The sequence below is a fragment of the Salmo salar genome, chromosome ssa05 (assembly GCF_905237065.1).
Source record: "Salmo salar chromosome ssa05, Ssal_v3.1, whole genome shotgun sequence".
NCBI lineage: Eukaryota > Metazoa > Chordata > Actinopteri > Salmoniformes > Salmonidae > Salmo > Salmo salar.
This window is the reverse complement of record NC_059446.1, coordinates 12,128,682-12,156,275: the sequence shown is the minus strand read 5'-3', so window position 1 is coordinate 12,156,275 and position 27,594 is coordinate 12,128,682. Positions and strand designations below refer to the sequence as shown.

Here is a 27,594-nt window from a genome sequence, read left to right as displayed (position 1 = left end):
TGTATGTAGCCAAACGTAGCTGCTGCTCATGTTGGTATCTGTACTGGTGGCGCAAAAGCCATGACAGGGAGACATAGTGGAGTGGTAACACGGGTGCAAGCGGTTGCTCTCAACGCCACTTGGGTCCACTGCAGCATCCCCCGAGAGGCTCTTGCTGCCAAGGGAATGCCTGACAGCTTGAAAGACGTTTTGGACACTACAGTGAAAATGGTTAAACATGTCAACCAAAATAATACCAAAATGTACACTTGCTTTATCGACTTTCAAAAAGCATTTGATTCTATTTGGCATACAGAACTGTTCTACAAAGTTATTGAAAGTGGTGTAGGGGGTAAAACATATTACATAATTAAATCAATGTATACTGGCAATACGTGCAGCATCAAATTTGACAAAAAAAGAACACAATTCTTTAATAACACTCAGTAATGGACACTCTTACTGACAGTTGTGGCTGCTTTGTGTGATGTATTGTTGTCTCTACCTTCTTGCCCTTTGTGCTGTTGTCTGTGCACAATAATGTTTGTACCATGTTTTGTGTTGCTACCATGCTGTGTTGTCATGTGTTGCTGCCTTGCTATGTTGTTGTCTTAGGTCTCTCTTTATGTAGTGTTGTGTTTTCTCTCTTGTCATGATGTGTTTTTTGTCCTATATTTATACTTTATTTTTAATCCCAGCCCCCGTCCCCGCAGGAGGCCTTTTGTCTTTTGGTAGGCCATCATTATAATAAGAATTTGTTTTTAACTGACTTGCCTAGTTAAATAAAGGTTAAATAAAAAAATAAAACAAGGTGCGGGTCTTCACCAGGGTTGCAATCTGAGCCCTGCACTCTTCAATATTTACATCAACAAATTGGCCACTATTCTAGATAAATCCTCAGCCCCTGGTGTTAGTCTCCACAATTCAGAGGTTAAATGCCTATTCTTCGCAGATGACCTATGCCTGCTGTCACCCACAGCACATGGCCTACAGCAGAGCCTGGACCTGCTAGAGCAGTACTGCCAGACCTGGGCCCTGGCAGTAAACCCCAAAAAGACTAAAATAATGATTTTCCAGAGAAGATCCAGATCTCAGGGAATTAGACCAAATTTCTCGTTTGGTACAAAATATATAGAGTACTGTACACACTACAATTACTTAGGTTGGAAAATAAGCTCAACTGGACACCTTAATGATGCAGTGAATGAACTGAGAGAGAGAGCATGCAGGGCATTCTACACCATTAAAAAACAAATTCAAATAGAAATACCTATTAAAATCTGGCTAAAACTAATTGAATGTGTCATTGAACCAACTGCACTTCATGGCAGCGAGGTGCGGGGTCCACTTGCAAAACAATATTTCACAAACACCCCATTGAAACCCTGCAGGCAGAGTTCTGTAAGATTCTCCTACATGTACAGAGGAAAACTACAAACAATGCATGCAGGGCAGAATCAGGCCAATATCCACTAATAATAAAAACTCAAAAAAGATTAATGAAGTTTTGGAAACATCTAAAATACAGTGACCCCCTCTCATATCATTACCAAGCCCTGCAATGCCAAGAGCTGAGCAAAGAAAAGAGTCCCCTCATTCAGCTGGTTGTTGGGCTGTTCTACTAACCTGTTCTACTAACCTGTTCTACTAATCTGTTCTACTAACCTGTTCTACTAACCTGTTCTACTAACCTGTTCTACTAACCTGTTCTACTAACCTGTTCTACTAATCTGCTCTACTAACACACTGAAGCCTCAGGACCAGAACATCCAATCAATCAGATCAAAACAAATTAAAACAGTCAAAACAAAACTACATGACTTATTGGGAAACACAAACACAAAGCAAAATGCAGTGCTATCTGGCCCTAAATCTACAGTACACCGTGGCAAACTATTTGACCATGGTTACTGATCATAACCTGAGAAAGACCTTGACAAAGTACAGTCTCAGTGGGCACTGCCTTGTCATTGAGAAGGGTAGACACAGGAAAACATGGCTCCCTGTAGAGGAAAGGCTGTGCAACTACTGCACCACAGCAGAACCTGAGACAGAGCTGCATTTCCTGACAAAATGTAAAAAATATAAATCATTTAGTGTCATTTCCCCAAATTTGAAACCCTTATTCAATGTTTCAAAGACCTCTGTGATGAGAATATACTACCCGTCCTGTTGGGGGAGGACGCAGAGAGCTGTGGGTTGGCAGCGCACTACATTGCTGCCTGTCATAAGATGAGGGACAGTGTCTGACTGACCAACCAACCTGCACATGTCCTCTATGCTTATTGTTATTGTTCAATGTGTGGTTGTTTTGACCCTTGGTTATTGTTGTTACTGTTGTCCCATTGACAATATTGATTATTATAATTAATTATGTTAATATTTTAAATGTCCAAGGTAAGCTTTGGCATGTACATTGTTACGTCATGCCAATAAAGCTAATTTAATTACATTACATTTATTTTAATTGAGAGAGAGAGAGAGAGGGTGAAAGAGAGAGAGAAAGAGAGAGAGAGATTTATTATATTCATTCTATTGACTGTTATCATTTTATTGTTGTTATTATTATTCTTTATTACAAAGTATATTGTTTACATTCTTGCTTTGGCATTATTGACGCAATGTTTTTCATGCCAATAAAGCAGCTTGAATATGATTCTGAATTTGGGATAGAGAGGGAGAGAGAATATCAATAACAGTGTTTTGGTTTCTAATCGAATCTCATCTTCAACTGAGCATCCTGGATGAATCTTTCCTGTTGTCATCTATTAAGATTCTGCTGTATTCTGCTGGCATACAATACACTGCACTCTGCTGTGCTGTGTAGCTCTGTGCTGTGTAGATCTGTGCTGAGTAGCTCTGTGCTGTGTACCACTGTGTAGCTATGTGCTGTGTAGCACTGTGTAGCTCTGTTTAGCACTGTGTAGCTCTGTTTATTCTGTGCTGTGTTGTGTAGCTCTGTGCTGTGTAGCTCTGTGCTGTGTAGCTCTATGTAGCTCCATGTAGCTCTATGCTGTGTAGCTCTGTGCTGTGTAGCTCTCTGTAGCTCTGTGCTGTGTAGTTCTGTGCTGTGAAGCTCTGTGTAGCTATGTGCTGTGTAGCACTGTGCTGTGTAGCACTGCGTAGCTCTGTGCTGTGTAGCTCTGTGCTGTGTAGCTCTGTGTAGCTCTGTGCTGTGTAACTCTGTGCTGTGTAGCTCTGCGCTGAGCAGCTCGATGTAGCTCTGTGCTGTGTAGCTCTATGTAGCTCTATGCTGTGTAGCTCTGTGCTGTGTAGCTCTGTGCTGTGTAGCACTATGTAATTCTGTGCTGTGTTGTGTAGCTCTGTGCTGTGTAGCTCTGCGCTGAGTAGCTCTTTGTAGCTCTGTGCTGTGTAGCTCTGTGTAACTCTGTGATGTGTAGCTCTGTGATGTGTAGCTTTGTATATCTCTGTGATTCGTAGCTCTGTGCTGTGTAGCTATGTGCTGTGTAGCTATGTGCTGTGTATCTCAGTGCTGTGTAGCTCTGTGCTATGTAGCTCAGTGCTGTATAGCTCTGTGCTGTGTAGCTCTGCGCTGAGAAGCTCTGTGTAGCTCAGTGATGTGTAGCTCTGTGCTGTGTAGCTCTCTGTAGCTCTGTGTAGTTCTGTGCTGTATAGCTCTGTGCTGTGTAGCTCTGTGCTGAGAAGCTCTGTGTAGCTCTGTGATGTGTAGCTCTGTGTAGCTCTGTGCTGTGTAGCTCTCTGTATCTCTGTGCTGTGTAGCTCTGTGCTGTGTAGCTCTGTGCTGTGAAGCTCTGTGTAGCTATGTGGTGTGTAGCACTGTGCTGTGTAGCACTGTGTATTTCTGTGCTGTATATCTCTGTACTGTGTAGCTCTGTGCAGTGTAGCTCTGCGCTGAGTAGCTCTGTGTAGCTCTGTGCTGTGTAGTTCTGTGCTGTGTAGCTCTATATAGCTCAGTGCTGTGTTGCTCTGTGCTGTGTAGCTCTATGATGTGTAGCTCTGTGTAGCTCTGTGCTGTGTAGCTCTGTGCTGTGTAGCTCTATATAGCTCAGTGCTGTGTAGTTCTGTGATGTGTAGCTCTATATAGCTCAGTGCTGTGTAGTTCTGTGATGTGTAGCTCTGTGTAGCTCTGTGATCTACTGTCTCTATCTCCTTCCAGGGTAATATTATAACTACTGTCTCTATCTCCTTCCAGGGTAATATTATATCTGCTGTCTCTATCTCCTTCCAGGGTAATATTATATCCACTGTCTCTATCTCCTTCCAGGGTAATATTATATCTGCTGTCTATCTCCTTCCAGGGTAATATTATATCTACTGTCTCTATCTCCTTCCAGGGTAATATTATATCTGCTGTCTATCTCCTTCCAGGGTAATATTATATCTGCTGTCTATCTCCTTCCAGGGTAATATTATATCTACTGTCTCTATCTCCTTCCAGGGTAATATTATATCTGCTGTCTATCTCCTTCCAGGGTAATATTATATCTGCTGTCTATCTCCTTCCAGGGTAATATTATATCTGCTGTCTATCTCCTTCCAGGGTAATATTATATCTACTGTCTCTATCTCCTTCCAGGGTAATATTATATCTGCTGTCTATCTCCTTCCAGGGTAATATTATATCTGCTGTCTATCTCCTTCCAGGGTAATATTATATCTGCTGTGTCTATCTCCTTCCAGGGTAATATTATATCCACTGTCTCTATCTCCTTCCAGGGTAATATTATATCTGCTGTCTCTATCCCCTTCCAGGGTAATATTATATCTGCTGTCTCTATCTCCTTCCAGGGTAATATTATATCTGCTGTCTATCTCCTTCCAGGGTAATATTATATCTGCTGTCTCTATCTCCTTCCAGGGTAATATTACACTGAGTATACAAAGCATTAAGGACACCTTCTCTTTCCATGACATAGACTGACTAGAATAATTCAGGTGAAAGCTATGATCCCTTATTGATGTCACTTGTTAAATTTGGTTCAGTGTAGATGAAGAGGAGGAGACAGGTTAAAGAAGGAGTTTGAAGCCATGAGACATTTGACAGGTGTATTGTGTCCGTGTCCCATTCAGAGGGTGAAGGGCAAGAAATAATATTTAAGTGCCTTTGAACAGGGAAATGTATTAGGTGCCAGAAACACCGGTTTGTGTCAAGAGCTGCAACGCTGCTATGTTTTCATGCTCAACAGTTTCTTGTGTGTGTCAAGAATAGTCCAACTCAATATTAAGAACATGTTCCTGATGTTTGGTATACTCAGCGTATATGGAATTTGCTGTGGTCCATTTGAAGTCAGCCAGGCCATATACTAGAGAGGCATGGCTGTGAGTCGTACTGATGCTTGGTATGCATGTCAATGAGTTGGCTCAGTCAATGTCTGGTTATAGGTTTATATCACCGCAGACCTGCCCACACACACTCTATACATTCATGCCCAGCACACAAACAAGCAAAAAAACACACTTGCAATTACATGCACACACACACACACACACACACACACACACACACACACACACACACACACACACACACACACACACACACACACACACACACACACACACACCAGTGAACATACATGTACACCAGTAGTGGTCAGGAATAGCATCAGTGGATAAAGACTGAGGACTGCATTTAAGGTTAATGAAGCTTCAAGCTCTAAGGCTAATCTCATCTAATTGGTGGCTTATTGTATCCCTCTCTTCTCTCATCTCTCTCTTTCCCTTCACTCCTCTATCTTCTCTCTCTTCTCTCCTCTCTCTTTATCTTCTCTCCTCTACTCTCTATCTTCTCTCCTCTACTCTCTCTCTTTCTTCTCTCCTCTACTCTCTCTCTTTCTTCTCTCCCATCTCTCTCTCTTTCTTCTCTCCTCTCTCTTCTCTCCTCTCTCTTTCTTCTCTCATTCTCTCTCTCTTCTCTCTCTCTCTTTCTTCTCTCCTCTCTCTATTCCCTCCTCTCTCTTTCTTCTCTCCTCTCTCTCTTCTCTCCTCTCTCTTTATCTTCTCTCCTCTACTCTCTCTCTTAATTCTCTCCCCTCTCTCTTCTCTCTCTCTTTCTTCTCTCCTCTCTCTTCTCTCCTCTTTCTCTTTATTCTCTCCTCTCTCTATTCTCTCCTTCTCTCGCTTCTCTCCTTCTCTCGCTTCTCTCCTCTCTCTCTTATTCTCTCCTCTCTCTCTTATTCTCTCCTCTCTCTATTCTGTCTGTCTGTCTGTCTGTCTGTCTGTCTGTCTGTCTGTCTGTCTGTCTGTCTGTCTGTCTGTCTGTCTGTCTGTCTGTCTGTCTGTCTGTCTGTCTGTCTGTCTGTCTGTCTGTGTGCAGTAAACAGCTAATTAAGAGACGCTTGACGCTTCACATCTCTGCTGTCTCCTCACACAGACTCACATCTCTGCTGTCTCCTCACACAGACTCACATCTCTGCTGTCTCCTCACACAGACTCACATCTCTGCTGTCTCCTCACACAGACTCACATCTCTGCTGTCTCCTCACACAGACTCACATCTCTGCTGTTTCCTCACAGACTCACAACTCTAATGTCTCCTCACACAGACTCGCATCTCTGCTGTCTCCTCACGCAGACTCACATCTCTGCTGTCTCCTCACACAGACTCACATCTCTGCTGTTTCCTCACAGACTCACATCTCTAATGTCTCCTCACACAGACTCACATCTCTGCTGTTTCCTCACAGACTCGCATCTCTAATGTCTCCTCACACAGACTCTCATCTCTGTTTCCTCACACAGACTCACATCGCTGCTATTTCTAATACTACTACAGTATAACTTTCCATCTCTCTTTCTCTCTCTGTTTCCATCTACTTCTCTCTCTGATTCCATCTCTTTTGCTCTCTTTTTCCATCTCCTTCTCTCTGTTTCCATCTCCTTCTCTCTCTGTTTCCATCTCCTTCTCTCTCTGTTTCCATCTCTCTTTCTCTCTCTGTTTCTATCTCTCTACTGTAGTAGTAGAACAGTAGAATTATACTGTAGTACTAGAACAGTAGAGTTATACTGTAGTATTAGAACTGTAGAGTTATACTGTAGTAGTAGAACAGTAGAGTTATACTGTAGTAGTAGAACAGTAGAGTTATACTGTAGTATTAGAACAGTAGAGTTATACTGTAGTAGTAGAACAGTAGAGTTATACTGTAGTAGTAGAACAGTAGAGTTATACTGTAGTAGTAGAACAGTAGAGTTATACTGTAGTAGTAGAACAGTAAAGTTATACTGTAGTAGTAGAACAGTAGAGTTATACTGTAGTAGTAGAACAGTAGAGTTATACTGTAGTAGTAGAACAGTAGAGTTATACTGTAGTAGTAGAACAGTAGAGTTATACTGTAGTAGTAGAACTGTAGAGTTATACTGTAGTAGTAGAACTGTAGAGTTATACTGTAGTAGTAGAACTGTAGAGTTATACTGTAGTAGTAGAACTGTAGAGTTATACTGTAGTAGTAGAACAGTAGAGTTATACTGTAGTAGTAGAACATCGGTTGCTGCCTCTACACCACTGGTTCTCAATCCTGGTCCTGGGGACCCAAAGGGGTGCACACTTTTATTTTTGCTTGAGCACTACAAACCTGATTCAAATCAGCTGTGTAGTGCTAGGGCAAAAACAAAAATGTACAGCCCTGTGCAGGGGCGGAAATCCCGGGGGGGACGGGGGGGACACGACCCCCCCATCCTGGGAAAAATATGATTTGTCCCCCCCAATATATCACTGAAACATAACTATGTAATTTAAATAATATTAATAATACGCAATGAAAGCAATTGTGCTGATTATAGACACTTAATAGCGCGTTTTTAAGTTTCAAAAGATTGCGACCCCCCCGCCCTTTGCCTCACAATGGTTTGATCCACTGCCAGCTCCTTAGCTTGCTACGTAACTGCCGTGAGGTTCATCCAGTCAATCGCGCACACACACACTAGCTGAATATGCAGAGCTAGCGCGCAAATATGAACTATTAAGCTAGCTAGTACCTATTCCATTTATGTGGCGTCGTCAAAGATGGAATCAGCATGCAGATGATGTAAGTTAGTGCTTCAAAGTCCCTGTGATAAGGTTAGCGATAAACTGAAGTCCAAACTGAACAGAACTACACTCTCTTCTACCATTGTCTTAAATATATCTAATGGTCTCGTTGCAAAAGCTAAATTGTGGCAAGGGAACTTTTATTTATTTATTTTATTTCACCTTTATTTAACCCGGGTAGCAAAGATTATAGCAAACACCACTGAAACTGAATTGGTGCTCGCTAGCTTTGCAAATTCAGCTATTGTTGGAAGCCAGCCAATATGAAACAAACTATTAAAATTACAAAAGGTTGCAGCATATGTTGTGTAAATGGTGAACTCATACAGCTGTCAACTCTTGTCATTTTAATCCGTTTCACATTTGCTAGCTACCTTTTAGATCGAAGCCCATATAGAATGATTGAAGATGATAGAAGCCCATCTCCTACTGTAAATAACCTACACACTGTGTGTGTCGCCAGCCAGCCAGCCAGGTAGAAAAATGGCAGAAAAATAAAAGACGGACATCAGAGTATTTTTCAATACACCAAAACGCATAGTAAGAACCCTAGTAGCCTAATATCTCAAAGACTAGTTGATAAAATGTTCATAAGAAAGAAATGAAATTCGAATGGAAATGTTTCACAATGATGTCATTAGGCAGAGCAGGCAACAGATGGCACACAGACAGCAGAGTTGGGGACAGATATGCAGGGACAGACTGGCAGAGACAGGGAGTCTCAGGTAAGTTTGTTGAGTCTTTGTTTGGCAACATTATGAAAGGTTCTCAATTTTTTGGACTTGTAAAATAGGAACATAATTGGAAAATGCCATGGATACCCCCACTCTCAACTTAAACTGGTGACTGAACTAAGATTTGTTAAAGGCAATGGTATTGCTGTTGTGATTAGTTGTGTAGTTTTGGGTACCGGTAGTTAGGAGTACGGCAAACACCTTATTTCTTTGGTTCCTCAATATACATTTACCATATTACAATGTAGGCTATGTGTTACAGCACTACTTTTGGTGTCCCCCTCAGGAATTGCTCTTGAGAAAATTTCATGTAATTGTCCCCTCCAAAGTGGATATCAGATTTTCGCCCCTGGCCCTGTGTGTCCGCAGGACCAGGATTGAGAACCAGTGCTCTATACCACTGCCCTGTCCAATGCTGTATTCTCCTGCCCTACCCTGCCCTGTCCTCTCCTACTCTGTCCTGTCCTCTCCTACCCTGCCTGTCCTCTGCTACCCTGGCTGTCCTCTCCTACCCTGCCTGCCTGTCCTCTCCTACCCTGCCTGTCCTCTCCTCTCCTACCCTGGCTGTCCTCTCCTGCCCTACCCTGCCCTGTCCTTTCCTACCCTGCCCTGTCCTCTCCTACTCTGTCCTGTCCTCTACTACCCTGCCTGTCCTCTACTACCCTGCCCTGTCCTCTCCTACCCTGCCTGTCCTCTCCTACTCTGTCCTGTCCTCTCCTACCCTGCCTGTCCTCTCCTACCCTGGCTGTCCTATCCTACCCTGCCTGCCTGTCCTCTCCTACCCTGGCCTGTCCTCTCCTACCCTGCCATGTCCTACCCTTCCCTGTCCTCTCCTACCCTGCCTGTCCTCTCCTACCCTGCCTGTCCTCTCCTACCCTGCCTGTCCTCTCCTCTCCTACCCTGGCCTGTCCTCTTCTACCCTGCCCTGTCCTCTCCTACCCTGCCTGTCCTCTTCTACCCTTCCCTGTCCTCTCCTACCCTGCCCTGTCCTCTCCTACCCTGCCTGTCCTCTTCTACCCTTCCCTGTCCTCTCCTACCCTGGCCTGTCCTATTCCTACCCTGGCCTGTCCTCTCCTACCCTGGCATGTCCTCTCCTCTCCTACCCTGCCCTGTCTGCTACTACCCTGCCCTGTCCTCTCCTATCTCTCTCCCCCTCTGACTTTCTCTCCCTCTCCCACTCTTTTCTCCTCTGCTGTAGCTCTCCCTCATCTTCTCTCTCTCTCTCTCTCTCTCTCTCTCGTATTCTCCTTCAGTGTGACATGAGTGTTGACAGCTTTGTAATTGCTTAGAGGGTTGTCACTGCATTTCAAAGCTGCATAATATGCAGGAGTGGCCTATTAGTTCTGTACTATGTAAAATAGTAGGTTAGATTTAGATTATACCTCCAAATGTCATGAGTCTTCAAACAGTCTGAGAGGTGGGCAGAAAGATGATATAGATTATGGATGGATGGATGTTTGGACAGACTGGACGGATGGATGGATGGATGAATAGATGGATGGACAGACTGGATGAATGAATGGATGAATAGATGGGTGGATGGTTGGGCCGGAAGGTTTATGGATGGATGGATCATATTGGATTGGTTATGATAGCTTAGCTAGTTTATGGCTCATTTCACATGACAGATGCTTCATATCTGAACTGAATTATGGGTAATTAACTCAAATGAGCAGGATGTGAAAAAAACGCTAGTCAATCTAAAGAGACACTAGTTACTATGCAATATCTTTCCCCGTGGTGTTACCATGAATACAAAATAGTTCCTGTGTTTCGCAGTATCCCACGTCCTTGGGCCAGTTCACCATTACAGAATGACAGCAGATGAAACAACCAGTCACATTACTCAAATTCACCATCATCTGAATATATGAATCTAATTCACCATACTCAGGATCTGTGTACTGTTGGCAAAGTATCACTCTTTCTACAGATGATTAGACTGTAGCTAAAGACATGTCGTGTACAGTTGGAGTAGAAGAGGAGAGATGATGAAGGATTAATAGGAACTGTGTGCTGGGTGCAGTAGACATGAGTTGACATGAGGTGCTAAGCCCTGGCAATGATGTCACATTAGAGCTGCTAATTGCTCCGATGGTGGAAACACAGGGATGTGTCACAATGAGCAGATGGGTGAGGGAGAGAGAGGGAGCGAGAAAGAGAGAGAGGGGGGAGAGGGAGAGAGAGAGAGAGAGAGAGAGATGAAAACAGATAAATAAATGTATAGAGAAAGACAAGGTGTAAAAGAAAGGGGGACAGGGTACAAAAGAAACAAAGAGAGATGGAAGCAGAGAGAGAAGGAGATGGAAACAGAGAGAGAAGGAGAGATGGAAACAGAGAGAGAAGGAGAGATGGAAACAGAGAGAGAAGGAGATGGAAACAGAGAGAGAAGGAGATGGAAACAGAGAGAGAAGGAGATGGAAACAGAGAGAGAATGAGATGGAAACAGAGAGAGAATGAGATGGAAACAGAGAGAGAAGGAGATGGAAACAGAGAGAAGGAGATGGAAACAGAGAGAAGGAGATGAAACAGAGAGAGAAGGAGAGATGGAAACAGAGAGAGAAGGAGATGGAAACAGAGGGAGAATGAGATGGAAACAGAGAGAGAATGAGATGGAAACAGAGAGAGAAGGAGAAGGAAACAGAGAGAAGGAGATGGAAACAGAGAGAGAAGGAGATGGAAACAGAGAGAGAAGGAGATGGAAACAGAGAGAGAAGGAGATGGAAACAGAGAGAGAAGGAGAGATGGAAACAGAGAGAGAATGAGATGGAAACAGAGAGAAAGAGATATAAACAGAGGGGGGAAGGAGATGTAAACAGAGGGAGAAGGAGATGGAAACAGAGAGAGAAGGAGAGATGGAAACAGAGAGAGAAGGAGATGGAAACAGAGAGAATGAGATGGAAACAGAGAGAAGGAGATGGAAACAGAGGGGGGAAGGAGATGGAAACAGAGAGAGAATGAGATGGAAACAGAGGGGGGAAGGAGATGGAAACAGAGAGAGAATGAGATGGAAACAGAGGGGGGAAGGAGATGGAAACAGAGAGAGAATGAGATGGAAACAGAGAGAGAATGAGATGGAAACAGAGGGGGGAAGGAGATGGAAACAGAGAGAATGAGATGGAAACAGAGAGAAGGAGATGAAACAGAGAGAGAATGAGATGGAAACAGAGGGGGGAAGGAGATGTAAACAGAGGGGGGAAGGAGATGGAAACAGAGAGAGAAGGAGAGATGGAAACAGAGAGAGAAGGAGATGGAAACAGAGGGGGGAAGGAGATGTAAACAGAGAGAGAAGGAGATGGAAACAGAGAGAGAAGGAGATGGAAACAGAGAGAAGGACATGTAAACAGAGGGGGGAAGGAGATGGAAACAGAGGGAGAAACACTCAAGGTGTCATTCCCCCCAAAAATCCACCTCCTCAACGTTAAAAATACTTTCAAGACTCTCCCCTTTACTGTATTTTTTTTGCACACCCTCCCCCCTCTTATAATTAACTCAAAATAATGTTTACAACCATAAATTAAAATACCTGTAGAGACCCTGTGTTTATAAAGGTGGATATGGACTTTGGCACTTCATCCTGCTTTTGTGGTACAATCGATGCCACGCAGCACTAGGGGCAAGGAGGTTGAGGGTTCGCCGACCACCACGGATCAGCTCACTCTCCCTGCCTGTTTCACTAGGCCTACACTGCGATCAGCTAGGGGGAAATTATACTTTCAACATTTTGATGCTGTATTTATAATTATATAAAATATATTTAACACATTTTCCACCGATGAGTTTCTGTGCCAATGCATCACGCAACCAATAAACAAAACATACAGACTTTGGGCACTTTAATATCATAGTTTGCGCTTTCAACACCACAGTAAATAGACTCTGTCAATCTGGATAAACATCTCTCCCTACCTTGTAGGCTTACCCGTTACATACAGATATAGATACAGACACATTACAGAGATACAGACACATTACAGAGATACAGACACATTACAGAGATACAGACACGTTACATAGATACAGTCACATTACATAGATACAGACACATTACAGAGATACAGACACATTACATAGATACAGTCCATTACAGAGATATAGACACATTACAGAGATACAGACACGTTACAGAGATACAGACACGTTACATAGATACAGTCACATTACAGAGATACAGACACATTACAGAGATACAGACACATTACAGAGATACAGACACATTACAGAGATACAGACACGTTACATAGATACAGTCACATTACAGAGATACAGACACGTTACATAGATACAGTCACATTACAGAGATACAGACACGTTACAGAGATACAGACACGTTACAGAGATACAGACACGTTACATAGATACAGACACATTACAGAGATACAGTCCATTACAGAGATACAGACACATTACATAGATACAGTCCATTACATAGATACAGTCACATTACAGAGATACAGACACATTACAGAGATACAGTCCATTACATAGATACAGTCACATTACAGAGATACAGACACATTACAGAGATACAGACACGTTACATAGATACAGTCACATTACATAGATACAGACACGTTACAGAGATACAGACACATTACAGAGATATAGACACATTACATAGATACAGTCACATTACATAGATACAGACACATTACAGAGATACAGACACATTACATAGATACAGTCCATTACAGAGATACAGACACATTACAGAGATACAGACACGTTACATAGATACAGTCACATTACAGAGATACAGACACATTACAGAGATACAGACACGTTACATAGATACAGTCACATTACAGAGATACAGACACATTACAGAGATACAGACACGTTACATAGATACAGTCACATTACATAGATACAGTCACATTACAGAGATACAGACACATTACATAGATACAGTCCATTACAGAGATACAGACACATTACAGAGATACAGACACGTTACATAGATACAGACACGTTACATAGATACAGACAAATAAAAGGTTTGACTGTTCACACATTGGTCAGCTTTTGACATTCTTTAAAAAGTGTTTATAGTTGGTATGTCCACTCAACAGCGTCGGAATATAAAAATGTGTTCTTACTAGATAGACTCTTATATTTAAAAGAGTGAATATTATAATCTCTGACTCTGGTTTTATGATGGTGGACAACAGCTGTAACAAATGTAAAATAGTTGGATAGACTCCTGGGGAATGAGTCCATGATAATTCTGTGTACCAGACCAAGTTGAATTAATAGTACTCTTTTTTCCCCACAGATAGCCAGCCTAGCTACTTAAAATGCTTGAGGGGGAAATTTAAGTACAATTTTTACAAGCTTCTTTTAGTTGTAACTTATTCTTTAGATGTTTGGGTTTGCTGGTGAACCGTGATGTGCAGCCATAATTTAAAGTGCCTCTTGACTAGAACAAGTACCAGAGTCTTTAGGGGGCCTGTAGCTAGGTGTCCATCCAATTGGCAAAAGATTTTCATGCGAATATATTCTAAAATCTGCAGGAAAACAATGCGTGAATTTTACCCTCAGTGTTGTGTTCCGTTAAATTGACTTGTTGCAGATAAAAGTCTGTGCGTGAATACGTAGTGCATATCATTTGTTTTTTAAAGGGGTTTCCATCTCATTTTCAACTATAGGCTTACTGATGGTTTTGTCACCAAAAATATTTTGCGAAGGTATAGCGAATATGCCCACTCTGGTATTGGCAGAGCGCTCTAGCCAACAGCTCGCAGATACAGTCTGGGTATTGCCCACATGATGAGATTATTATTATTATGGACAAAAGTACGAGATTAATATTATTTTTATTTGTCAAACTGCAGTCAAGCATCGATCATCATGTCACCAGAATAAGACTCTCAGTATTTATTGGAAAGGAGCATCAAGTTCACCACCCTGTGAAGTTCATCATAACATTATAACTTTCATCAATACACTTCTTGCTTTCCCATGATGTCTTGACATTTTTTATCCTACATACAGTATACTTTACTTGCATAAAAAGTTTGGATGGAAACCTAGTGAATGTTAAGCCGTTTTGAGGATTCTATAATATTTGCCCATGCCTACAAGAGACTTTTGAAGGAGCCTAATCACATTAAAACAATGTGACTGGTTGTGTTTATGCCACATATAAAAGGGAATACATTTTAAAAGTTAAATGATAAATATTCAGGTTATAGTGAAGCGATAGCTTCTAGATGCGCAAATAATAGCTGCTCAGATTGGAGAGGAGGCAGAGCTCGAGCTTTCTGAATAACATGGGCTGCTGGGAGCAAATGTTGCCACATTATTTTAGGAGGACTTGGGAGAACGATGATCTGCAACAGACAGCACATTAAGTATCAGAAGTAAACATACACCAGACTGGCCTGCTACTGTTTCTTTCTAGACCGTATTAACTGTCCAGAGTAGACCCACAACGGATCCAAATGGGATGAAATATTCAAATCACACATTTTTTTTGCTCTACTATTCAAATTACATTTACCCTGCAGCCTAAGTAGAATTTTGTTCTCACTTGAATGCAATGATGCAATTATTCATTGCATTCTGGTGAAGGCTGGGCAGGATACTAGTATTGTCCCTAAACAAGATCAATAGGGAAGCTTTTTGAGCTGCATGTCTCATGTCTTTACTGTTCTTTCATTTATTTTATTTTTTTAAATGTAACCTTTATTTAACTAGGCAAGTCAGTTAAGAACAAATTCTTATTAAAATGATGGCCTACCAAAAGGCAAAAGGCCTCCTGCGGGGACGGGGGGCCTGGGATTAAAATTAAATACAAAATATAGGACAAAACACACATCACACAACACAACACTACATAAAGAGATACCTAAGACGACAACATAGCAAGGCAGAAACACATGACAACAACATGGTAGCAACACAACATGGTAGCAGCACAAAACAGGGTACATACATTGTTGGGGACAGACAACAGCACAAAGGGCAAGAAGGTAGAGACAACAATACATCACGCAAAGCAGCCACAACTGTCAGTAAGAGTGTCCATGATTGAGTCTTTGAATGAAGAGATTTCGATAAAACTGTCCAGTTTGAGTGTTTGATGCACAATGATGCACCTGGCCTCTCTGCTGCCAATCAGCTATTCCTATTTGTTCTTGTGGATTCATATTGAAAATTGATGCAGCTTTGAATGCTTTTATGTGTGGTATGATTGCCTATTGCCGATCTGGACAAACAATCCACCTACCACTACTGTCACTATGAATGGTGAATAGAGGGCAAGATAGACAGTTAAACTGGTACACTATATTGACCAGTGGTATAGTGAAATTAGCCTGCGGAAAAGCGCATTGCATAAGGGAAGCACCAAAACCCCTGATATAGAGGAGGGGCATAGAAGCAGATGAGACAAATTGCCCAGAATGGAAGAAATTATGAATACACTGCCCCCAAAACTACACTACCCTCCCCCTGAACCCAGTAAAACTACACTACCCTCCCCCTGAACCCAGTAAAACTACACTACCCTCCCCTGAACCCAGTAAAACCACACTACCCTCCCCTGAACCCCAATAAAACTACACTACCCTCCCCCTGAACCCAGTAAAACTACACTACCCTCCCCTGAACCCAGTAAAACCACACCACACTACCCTCCCCTGAACCCAGTAAAACCACACTAGCCTCCCCTGAACCCAAAAGAACTACACTACCCTCCCCTGAACCCCAAAAAACTACACTACCCTCCCCTGAACCCAGTAAAACCACACTACCCTCCCCTGAACCCAGTAAAACCACACTACCCTCCCCTGAACCCAGTAAAACCACACTAGCCTCCCCTACACCCAAAAAAACTACACTACCCTCCCCTGAACCCCAAAAAACGACACTACCCTCCCCTGAACCCAATAAAACTACACTACCCTCCCCTGAACCCAGTAAAACTACACTACCCTCCCCTGAACCCAATAAAACTACACTACCCTCCCCTGAACCCAGTAAAACCACACTACCCTCCCCTGAACCCAATAAAACTACACTACCCTCCCCTGAACCCAGTAAAACTACACTATTCCCCCCTGAACCCAATACAACTACACTGCCCTCCCCTGAACCCAGTAAAACTACACTATTCCCCCCTGAACCCAATACAACTACACTACCCTCCCCTGAACCCAATAAAACTACACTACCCTCCCCTGAACCCAGTAAAACTACACTACCCTCCCCTGAACCCAATAAAACTACACTACACTACCCTCCCCTGAACCCAGTAAAACTACACTATCCTCCCCTGAACCCAGTAAAACCACACCACACTACCCTCCCCTGAAACCAGTAAAACCACACTACCCTCCCCTGAACCCAATACAACTACACTACCCTCCCCTGAACCCAGTAAAACTACACTACCCTCCCCTGAACCCAATAAAACTACACTACCCTCCCCTGAACCCAATACAACTACACTACCCTCCCCTGAACCCAATAAAACTACACTACCCTCCCCTGAACCCAATAAAACTACACTACCCTCCCCTGAACCCAATAAAACTACACTACCCTCCCCTGAACCCAGTAAAACCACACTACCCTCCCCTGAACCCAATAAAACTACACTACCCTCCCCTGAACCCAATAAAACTACACTACCCTCCCCTGAACCCAATAAAACTACACTACCCTCCCCAATGCAAAAAAACACACAACCCCCCCGCCCCAGTAAATTTGGAATGGTCCCTTTGTTTTTCTCTGCAGTGAGTAAAAGATGAGAGAGAGAGTTGGGGAGTATTTTCTCTATTTTCCTCCCTAAGTCTCTATGATGGAGAGAGAGATGCTGCCCATCGCCAGTGGATTATTCCTGTGACACTCATAAGCCCACACACACCCACATCTAAACCCACAAAAACACTCCTAAGCCCACACACACCCACATGTAAACCCACACACACTCATAAACCCACACACAAATTCATAAACCCACACACATTCCTAAACTCACACACACACTCATACAGCTGCACCATCGAGAGCATCCTGACTGGTTGCATTACTGCCTGGTCATGTGACTGCACATACTGTATAAAGGATTTTAAGGCAAGTGACATTGGCCCTAAATGCGTTTATGTGTGGTTGCCGTGGGAGCGAGGCTGGTAATGGAGGGATTCTGAAGTGGTAATGATTGAGCTGTCTGATTAAATAGGCATGAGAGAGAGAGAGAGACATAGAAAGAGATTTGGCATGGGTCCTCAGATCCTCAAAAGGTTTTACAGCTGCACCATTGAGAGCATCCTGACGGGTTGTATCACTGCCTGGTATGGCAACTGCTCGGCCTCCTACCGCAAGGCACTACAGAGGGTAGTGCGAATGGCCCAGTACATCACTGGGACCAAGCTTCCTGCCATCCAGGACCTCTATACCAGGCCATGTCAGAGGAAGGCCCTAAAAATTTGTCAAAGACTCCAGCCACCCTAGTCATAGACTGTTCTCTCTGCTACCGCACGGCAAGTGGTACCGGAGCGCCAAGTCTATGTCCAAGAGGCTTCTAAACAGCTTCTACCCCACACCATAAGACTCCTGAACATCTAGTGAAATGGCTACCCAGACTATTTGCAGTGACCCCCCCCCATTTCTTTACACCACTGCTACTCTCTGTCATCATCTATGCATAGTCACTTTAATATCTCTACCTACATGTACATACTACCTAAACTAACCGGTGCCCCCGCACATTGACTCTATATCAGTACCCCCCTGTATATAGTCTCGATATTGTTATTTTACGGCTGCTCTTTAATTACTTGTTACTTTAATCTCTTATTCTTATCCGTATTTTTCTTAACTGTATTGTTGGTTAGGGGCTCGTAAGTAAGCATTTCACTGTAAGGTCTACACCTGTTGTATTCAGCATTTCACTTTAAGGTCTACACCTGTTGTATTCGGCGCATGTGACTAATAACATTTGATTTGATATGATAAACCCACACAAATTCCTAAACCCACAATCTCACAGCTAAACCCACACACACTTCTAGACCCACACACACTCAGAAACCCACGTACATACAGTATATACAGTGAGCTCCAACAGTATTTGGACGGTGACACATTTTGTTGTCATTTTGGCTCTGTACTCCAGCACTTTGGATTTTAAATTATACCATGGATATGAGATTAAAGTACAGACGGTCAGCTATAATTACAGGGTATTTGCATCCATATCAGGTGAACCATTTAGAAATTATAGCACTTATATGTGTATTAAAGTAGTCAAAAGTTAAGTATTTGGTCCCATATTCCTAGCACACAATGACTACATGAAGCTTATGACTCTACACACTTGTTGGATGCATTTGCTGTTTGTTTTGGCTGTGTTCAGATTATTTTGTGCCCAATATAAATGAATGGTAAATAATGTATTGTGTCATTTTGGAGTCACTTTCTTGGTAAATAAGAGTATAAGAGTAGATATCTCCAATACATGCTAACCTCAGGGTTAGGTTAGCATTTTGGGGGGGGTACGATATTTGTGTGTCTGTAACTTTCTCACTCATCATTATTCACGATTCATTCAGGATTATCTGTAATCATGGTAGCCTCCACATTAATGTAAAAGTGTTTAGAAACACACACACACACACACACACACACACACACACACACACACACACACACACACACACACACACACACACACACACACACACACACACACACACACACGTTAACCTTAACCCTAACCATACTGCTAACCTTGTGCCCTAACCTTAAATTAAGACCAAAAAGTACATGTTTTTTATGATAAAGCCAATTTGTGGCTGTGGTAACTTGTAGCATTTCTCCTTCCAGGGTGTATTTGTCTTGGTTCCCATGGTAACATGAACTCACATCTAATCCTGGTTGGGAAGCTCTGTCTGTGGTATGGTTCTGACACACTTTGATAAATCCCAACATTAAAGGCTGAACGTCATCAGATATTCTCTGTTCTCCTGTATACCAGCTAAAGGACCGCTCTATCGCTCACAGTTTTTCTATTCATCCCACTCTTTTCTCCCTCTCCACATATATATCACATATACTTTATATCTCGAGCTTTCTACACGCTCTGAGGTCGATCGAATAGAATAGTGGAACTGCACAACATACTATTAAAGCTGAATTATGTCACTTTTTGGGGCAATGCAACCAAATTCATATAGAAATGTGAGTTATAGATCTGTCATTCTCATTGAAGCATGTCTAAGAAGTGGTAGATCTGTTCTATGTGTGCCATTTCTATACTTCCCTTTCTTAAGTTTTGTTTTTGCGTCTTTTACTTTCGGTTTTGTAATCCAGCTTCAAACAGCTGAAAATACAATATTTTTGATAATGGAAAATATATTTCACAACAGTTTAGATGGTACAATGATTCTCTACACTGTCCATGCTTGTTCTATCACATGAAATGAAATTAGGCGAACTATTAGAAATTTAGCAACCAGGAAATGACGAAGCTAGTTCTGCAAAGTGCACCTTTAAAGTTCTATTCCCTCGCTCTCTCCCCCTTTCTCCCCCTGTCTCTCCCCCTTTCTCTCTCCCCCTTTCTCTGTCTTTCACTCTCTCTCTCACTCTGCTACAGGTGGGCGATCAACCTTTCCCAAACCTCATCCCTTGGACCTCCCAGACACCAGTCGCCATGCAGACCAGTCCGTCGACAACCCCTGCCACCCCAGTACTGCCGTCAGCCAACCAGAAACAAACACCACTCTGGACCTGCGAAATGGCCGGCCCCTCGACCCTCCTCCTCCTTCTACTCCCCCACCTCCCCTTCCTCCAGCTCCAGCCCTGGTCAGCCCTGACCTTCCTCCCTCTTCTCCCCCCTTTCCGCCCCTGCCAGACATGAGCCCCCAGCGGCCCACCACCCTCGCCCTGAGGACCCTGCCCCACCCCAGCACCGTCAAGCAGAACGGGGGACCCCCACCGGGCATCAATGAGGAAGAGGAGGAGAGGAAGGTGATGGAGGAAGATCTAAAAAAGTGTATTGAGGATTTTAGGAAAATCAAAGTTCCTAAAGTCTTCCCTGACAAGAAGAGGCACTGGCAGAGCGACCTACTGAAGAAATACAACGCCTAGGGGTACTGACGTTACCACGGCAACCTAACAGACCCAACACAATAAGATAGTGTTCCTGTGCATATCGGATTACAGTAATAAACAGTGTGTATCAACGGTTGGCTTGCATAGGACTTGCATTGAAATGGCATTGGTCTTGAGAAATCAGGCATGAATCAAACTCTGCCAGACTACATTGATCACAGTAGAACCATTTTCCAGTGGTTTTATTATGACTTAAAGGCTATTATCACATAATGCTTTCTGGTTCATGGTTCCAGATACTCACCTTTACTTGAAGCAGGAACTACGAGGACAATACAATTAAGTGTCAACAACACATGGAACGACTACGTTCACAGGCTAGTGCTGCTGATGAAGATAACATGTACTTTACATGTCAATAGAGTTGGAGTTGACGTGTAATACATCAAATGGAGAGTTTGTTGATGGACATCTATAATATAATCTACAGAGGACTACTATGACTGATATCAGACTGGACATCTATAATATAATCTACAGAGGACTACTATGACTGATATCAGACTGGACATCTATAATCCAGAGGACTACTATGACTGATATCAGACTGGACATCTATAATCCAGAGAACTACTATGACTGATATCAGACTGGACATCTATAATCCAGAGAACTACTATGACAGATATCAGACTGGACACCTATAATCCAGAGGACTACTATGACTGATATCAGACTGGACATCTATAATTCAGAGGACTACTATGACTGATATCAGACTGGACATCTATAATTCAGAGAACTACTATGACTGATATCAGACTGGACATCTATAATCCAGAGAACTACTATGACTGATATCAGACTGGACATCTATAATATAATCTACAGAGGACTACTATGACTGATATCAGACTGGACATCTATAATCCAGAGAACTACTATGACTGATATCAGACTGGACATCTATAATATAATCTACAGAGGACTACTATGACTGATATCAGACTGGACAATTATAATCCAGAGGACTACTATGACTGATATCAGACTGGACACCTATAATCCAGAGGACTACTATGACTGATATCAGACTGGACATCTATAATTCAGAGGACTACTATGACTGATATCAGACTGGACATCTATAATTCAGAGAACTACTATGACTGATATCAGACTGGACATCTATAATCCAGAGAACTACTATGACTGATATCAGACTGGACATCTATAATATAATCTACAGAGGACTACTATGACTGATATCAGACTGGACATCTATAATCCAGAGAACTACTATGACTGATATCAGACTGGACATCTATAATATAATCTACAGAGAACTACTATGACTGATATCAGACTGGACAACTATAATCCAGAGAACTACTATGACTGATATCAGACTCGACATCTATAATATAATCTACAGAGGCCTACTATGACTGATATCAGACTGGACATCTATAATATAATCTACAGAGGACTACTATGACTGATATCAGACTGGACATCTATAATCCAGAGAACTACTATGACTGATATCAGACTGGACATCTATAATATAATCTACAGAGAACTACTATGACTGATATCAGACTGGACAACTATAATATAATCTACAGAGGACTACTATGACTGATATCAGACTGGACATCTATAATCCAGAGAACTACTATGACTGATATCAGACTGGACATCTATAATATAATCTACAGAGGACTATTATGACTGATATCAGACTGGACAACTATAATCCAGAGGACTACTATGACTGATATCAGACTGGACATCTACAATACAATCTACAGAGGAAAACTATGACTGATATCAGACTGGACATCTCTATACTGTATAATCTCCAGAGGGTTATAAACTAAAATGGGACTGATATTCTTGCCAATATGAGAAACGTATCCATGTAGAGAATGTTAGTGGCATGTCTTTTACCCACACAGAGTAAACGTTTGGAAATAGGGCTTTCAGTTCTGTGATTCCACTTTCACCCTTGCCGAGATCAATATTTTAGTATGTTCTGGAATAGATCTATATGTTGGCCCTGCTCTCTAGTTAGAATCAGGCTAACAGAAAGTAATAGTGTTATTTTAGTTCTGAGGAGCTTCACCTCACTGATGCAAAATAAAGGAAAAGGAAATGTGATCCCTGGGTCTATTAATGTCAAGTGTTTCAACTGATTAATATTAACACAGGCTTCAAAGCCTAGTCCACGCACGCACGCGCACGCAGGCACGCACGCACGCACGCACACACACACACACACACACACACACACACACACACACACACACACACACACACACACACACACACAACAACAAAGCCTGAAAAAAGCTTTTCCAGTTTGGTTTTATTATTGTGCCATTGTCCATGCCTAAGACAGAATAATAGTGAATGTGATTGAATTCTAATTATGGTATTGTGATTAGTTAAGATAGGAACAGTTGAATAACAACTTCATGACCATGACAATCACATACTTATTATTCCCATCTGTGCTGTGGCATAGACATCATCACTCAGCCTGCCCTAATGAATCACTGCATGGCCTCTCTCTCTCTCTCTCTCTCTCTCTCTCTCTCTCTCTCTCTCTCTCTCTCTCTCTCCACCTCTCTCTGTCTCTCTCTCCATTCTCACATCGGGAAGAGCAGTACGTTCATTTTTGTAAATAGGTTATTATAAAGACTGTCCTCCTGAGGAAGGAGTTTTAATTGAACAAGCACAGCAGTGCGCTGCCAGACCTGGTCTCTTCTACCGTGACGATGATTATTTATAAAAAATGTCTCTATTCTATCCTCTCTCTACCTCTCAATTCAATTTACATTTACATTTAAGGGGCTTTATTGCCATGGGAAACATATGTTTACATTGCGAAAGCAAGTGAAATAGAAAATAAACAAAAGTGAAATAAACAATAAAAAGTTAACAGTGAACATTACTCACAAAAGTTCCAAAAGAATAAAGACATTTCAAATGTCATATTATGTATATATACAGTGTTGTAATGATGTGCAAATAGTTAAAGTACAAAAGGGAAAATAAACATAAATATAGGTTTGTAACGGCCGTCGTTAAAGGTGGACCAAGATGCAGCGGGAATATGAATGCTCATCTTTTTTAATGCAAGAAAAGTGAACACTACAAAAATAAACAAATAACGACTACACAGTTCCGTAAGGCGTAGTAGCTAAACAGAAAACGATCACCCACAAAACACCAAAGGAAAAACAGGCTGCCTATGTATGACTCCCAATCAGCAACAACAAACTACAGCTGTTCCTGATTGAGAGCCACACACGGCCAACCAAAGAAACAAACCAACATAGAAAAATAAACATAGAACGCCCACCCATGTAACACCCTGGTCTAACCAAAATAGAGAACTAAAAACCCCTCTCTATGGCCAGGGCGTTACAAGGTTGTATTTACAATGGTGTTTGTTCGTCATTGGTTGCCCTTTTCTTGCAACAGGTCACAAATCTTGCTGCTGTGATTGCACACTGTAGTATTTCACCTAACAGATATGGGAGTTTATTAAAATTAGATTTTAAAAAATCATATTTGTGGATCTGCGTAATCTGAGGGGAATATGTGTCTCTAATATGGTCATATATTTGGCAGGAGGTTAGGAAGTGCAGCTCAGTTTCCACCTCATTTTGTGGGCAGTGTGCACATAGCTTCTCTTCTCATGAGAACCAGGTCTTTCTTCGGCGGCCTTCTCAATTGCAAGGCTCTGCTCACTGATTTGGGGTCAGTCACAGTGGTCAGGTATTCTGCCACTGTGTACTCTCTGTTTAGGACCAAATACCATTCTAGTTTGCTCAGTTTTTTTATAAATTCTTTCCAATGTGTCAAGTAATTATCTTTTTGTTTTCTCATGATTTGGTTGGGTCTAATTGTTTTGCCATCCTGGGGATTTGTGGGGTCTGTATGTGTTTGTGAACCGAGCCTCAGGACCAGCTTGCTTAGGGGACTCTTCTCCAGGTTAATTCCTCTGTAGGTGATGGCTTTGTTATGGAAGGTTTGGGAATCGCTTCCTTTTAGGTGGCTGTAGAATTTAACATCTCTTTTCTGGATTTTTATAATTAGCTGGTATCTGCCTAATTCTGCTCTGCATGTACTATTTGGTGTTTTACGTTGTACACAGAGGATATTTTTGCAGAATTCTGCATGCAGTCTCAATTTAGTGTTTGTCCCATTTTGTGAATTCTTGGTTGGTGAGCGGACCCCAGACCTCACAACCATGAAGGGCAATGGGTTCTATAACTGATTCAAGTATTTTTTGCCAGATCCGAATTGGTATGTCGAATTCAATTTTCCTTTTGATGGCATAGCAGACTGTTCTAGTGCCCTCGCCAATTTGTTGATATATATGTTGCAGAGGGTGGGGCTTAAGCTGCATCCCTGTCTCACCCCCTGACCCTGTGGGAAGAAACATGTGAGTTTTTTGACAATTTTAAACGCACACTTGTTGTTTGTGTACATGGATTTTAGGTTTTTCCCCCAACACCACTTTCCATGAATTTGTACTGCAGGCCCTCATGCCAAATTGAGTAGAAAGCTTTTTTGAAATCAACAAAGCATGAGAAGACTTTGCCTTTGTTTTAGTTTGTTTGTTTGTCATTTAGGGTGTGCAGGGTGAATATGTGGTCAGTCGTAGGGTAATTTGTTAAAAAGCCAACTTGACATTTGCTCAGTACATTGTTTATGTTGAGAAAATGTTTGAATCTGCTCTTAATGATAATGCAGAAAAAACAGTTTTAATAATGGTTTTCATATACATACATTACCAGGTCCATAATATAGAGGCCTATGGGATTTTCATTGGAGAGGTAAGGGAGGAATATGGTACATGTGATCTGAATAATACACCAATACCAATTAACATACCTTTATGGCAGAACAACCTGTCTTTATCTGTCATCTGTCTGTTGGCCTCAGATCTCAGACAAACAGCAATGTCTTTCACAAGTTTCCCATTTTCTGGGGAAACTGTGCCATTTTTGTTTGAGCAGGCAGAAGTTTCAGGTACCCAGACCTGGATTCAAAAACACTCCAGGAAGGCTAAACCTAAGAGAGATTTCAAATAGAATTTGAATACAGACCTGGATTCAAAAACACTCCAGGAAGGCTAAACCTAAGAGAGATTTCAAATAGAATTTGAATACAGGTCTGACTAATACAGGTTATTCTAATGAAATGGGGTTTAGGTACTGATCCTAGATCAGTTCTTCAGACGTCTCAGACAGATTAAACGTGTAGTCTCCCATTGACATCAATGCGTGACTAAGTGAATATTTGACTTAAGTGGAAGTTTGTATTCAGAGCAGTGTTTCTTATTCTTATGAGTCATGATATCTATCAAGGAGCATTAGAGAGAATACAAACATCCTCTTTGCTCTGAGTGGAAGGATTCACTCCAGATTAACACTTTGTCATGATCCTGAAGGAAACCGCTGAGTCTCAAATGGCACACTATTCCCTATACACTACACTACTTCTGACCAGGGTCATCGAGAGCAGGCCGTTGCTCCCACCAGCCCTAATTCCTGCTCCTCTGCATCTTGGCAGGCAGTTTGAGTTGTCCCTCCGAGACCTGGCCGACCGCTGTCCCTCCAAGACCTGGCTGGTCGTTGTCCCGCCAAGACCTGGCACTGTTGTCCCTCCAAGACCTGGCTGACTGTTGTCCTTCCAAGACCTGGCTGGCCGTTGTCTTTCCAAGACCTGGCTGGCCGTTGTCCTTCCAAGACCTGGCTGGCCGTTGTCTTTCCAAGACCTGGTTGCTTGTTATCCTTCCAAGACCTGGCTGGTTGTTATACTTCCAAGACCTGGCTGGTTGTTATACTTCCAAGACCTGGCTGACCAACCAACAGCCAGCAGAGCTTCATCTCATACTGGCAGGCTGAAGTTGAGAATTATGTGTGTGTGAGAGAAATCACTAAACTGGGTTCATCAGTTCCTTATCAGCTCATTTTCTTCATAATTGGCACTCATCCCTGGCTTGTTATTAGTCAAACACACACACGCAGACTGGCTTGTATTAGTCTGAATGCTGGCCCAAGTCCTAGCTCCAAAGCTGTGCTACGTCAGTAGAGTGCATCTGAGTCAATCTGTTCACAAATGGAAAAGGAAAGCCTCAGATTCTCAGGATTTCATGACACTGGGGATTTATTCTGTCTCATGCCTCTCTCTGGTCTTTTGACTCTGAGTGTCATCCAGGTCTTGTGGTCTTTCTACTGGAGGGAGGGGGCTACTTTTCAACAAAGACAATACCTACCCTTTAAGAGAGAATGTAAATCTATTTTCCCAGAGAGGAGGAGGGATTGATGATGAACATGTTTCTTATTCATTATTAAAAACCAAGGTATTTCAGCCATATAGCTTTCATTTGAGAATAATGACCCAAGGCCTCGTCCAGGATCCTGTCTCGTTAAAACAGGGTTATCCTGCTGAAACTGCTGACACGGTGGATAGCAGAACATTACCGTGAGAAAGCAACTGGAACATTGAGTTAGACCAGTCTGACATATATTAGCATCTCATTTCTCTAGGAGGGACGTGAGTAATTCTTTCACCTTTAGTACCCTACCCTGGCTGAGTGCCCGTACAATCTGTCCCTAGACAATTACTACATCCCAAATGGCACCCTATTCCCTATATAGTACACTACTTTTGAAAATACCCCATAAGGCTTTGGTTAAAAAAAAAGTGCTATGGAGAACCTGTCTCCATAGGAGAGCCCTTTGAAGAACCCTTGTTGGTTCCAGTTCCCGGTAGAACCCTTTTGGTTCC

At 42.3% G+C, this 27,594-nt stretch overlaps 1 protein-coding gene across 1 annotated transcript in view; it reads left to right on the top strand.

Moving 5' to 3' along the window:
• Positions 1 to 22,944, top strand: part of LOC106604258 (BTB/POZ domain-containing protein KCTD12-like) — a 34,363-nt gene extending 11,419 nt beyond the window's left edge. Inside the window, exon 2 of the mRNA XM_014198739.2 lies at positions 20,324 to 22,944. Coding sequence (XP_014054214.1) covers positions 20,324 to 20,817 — 494 coding nt within the window. The 3' untranslated portion in view covers positions 20,818 to 22,944. The remainder of the gene's footprint in view (positions 1 to 20,323) is intronic.
• Positions 22,945 to 27,594: the final 4,650 nt, after the last annotated feature.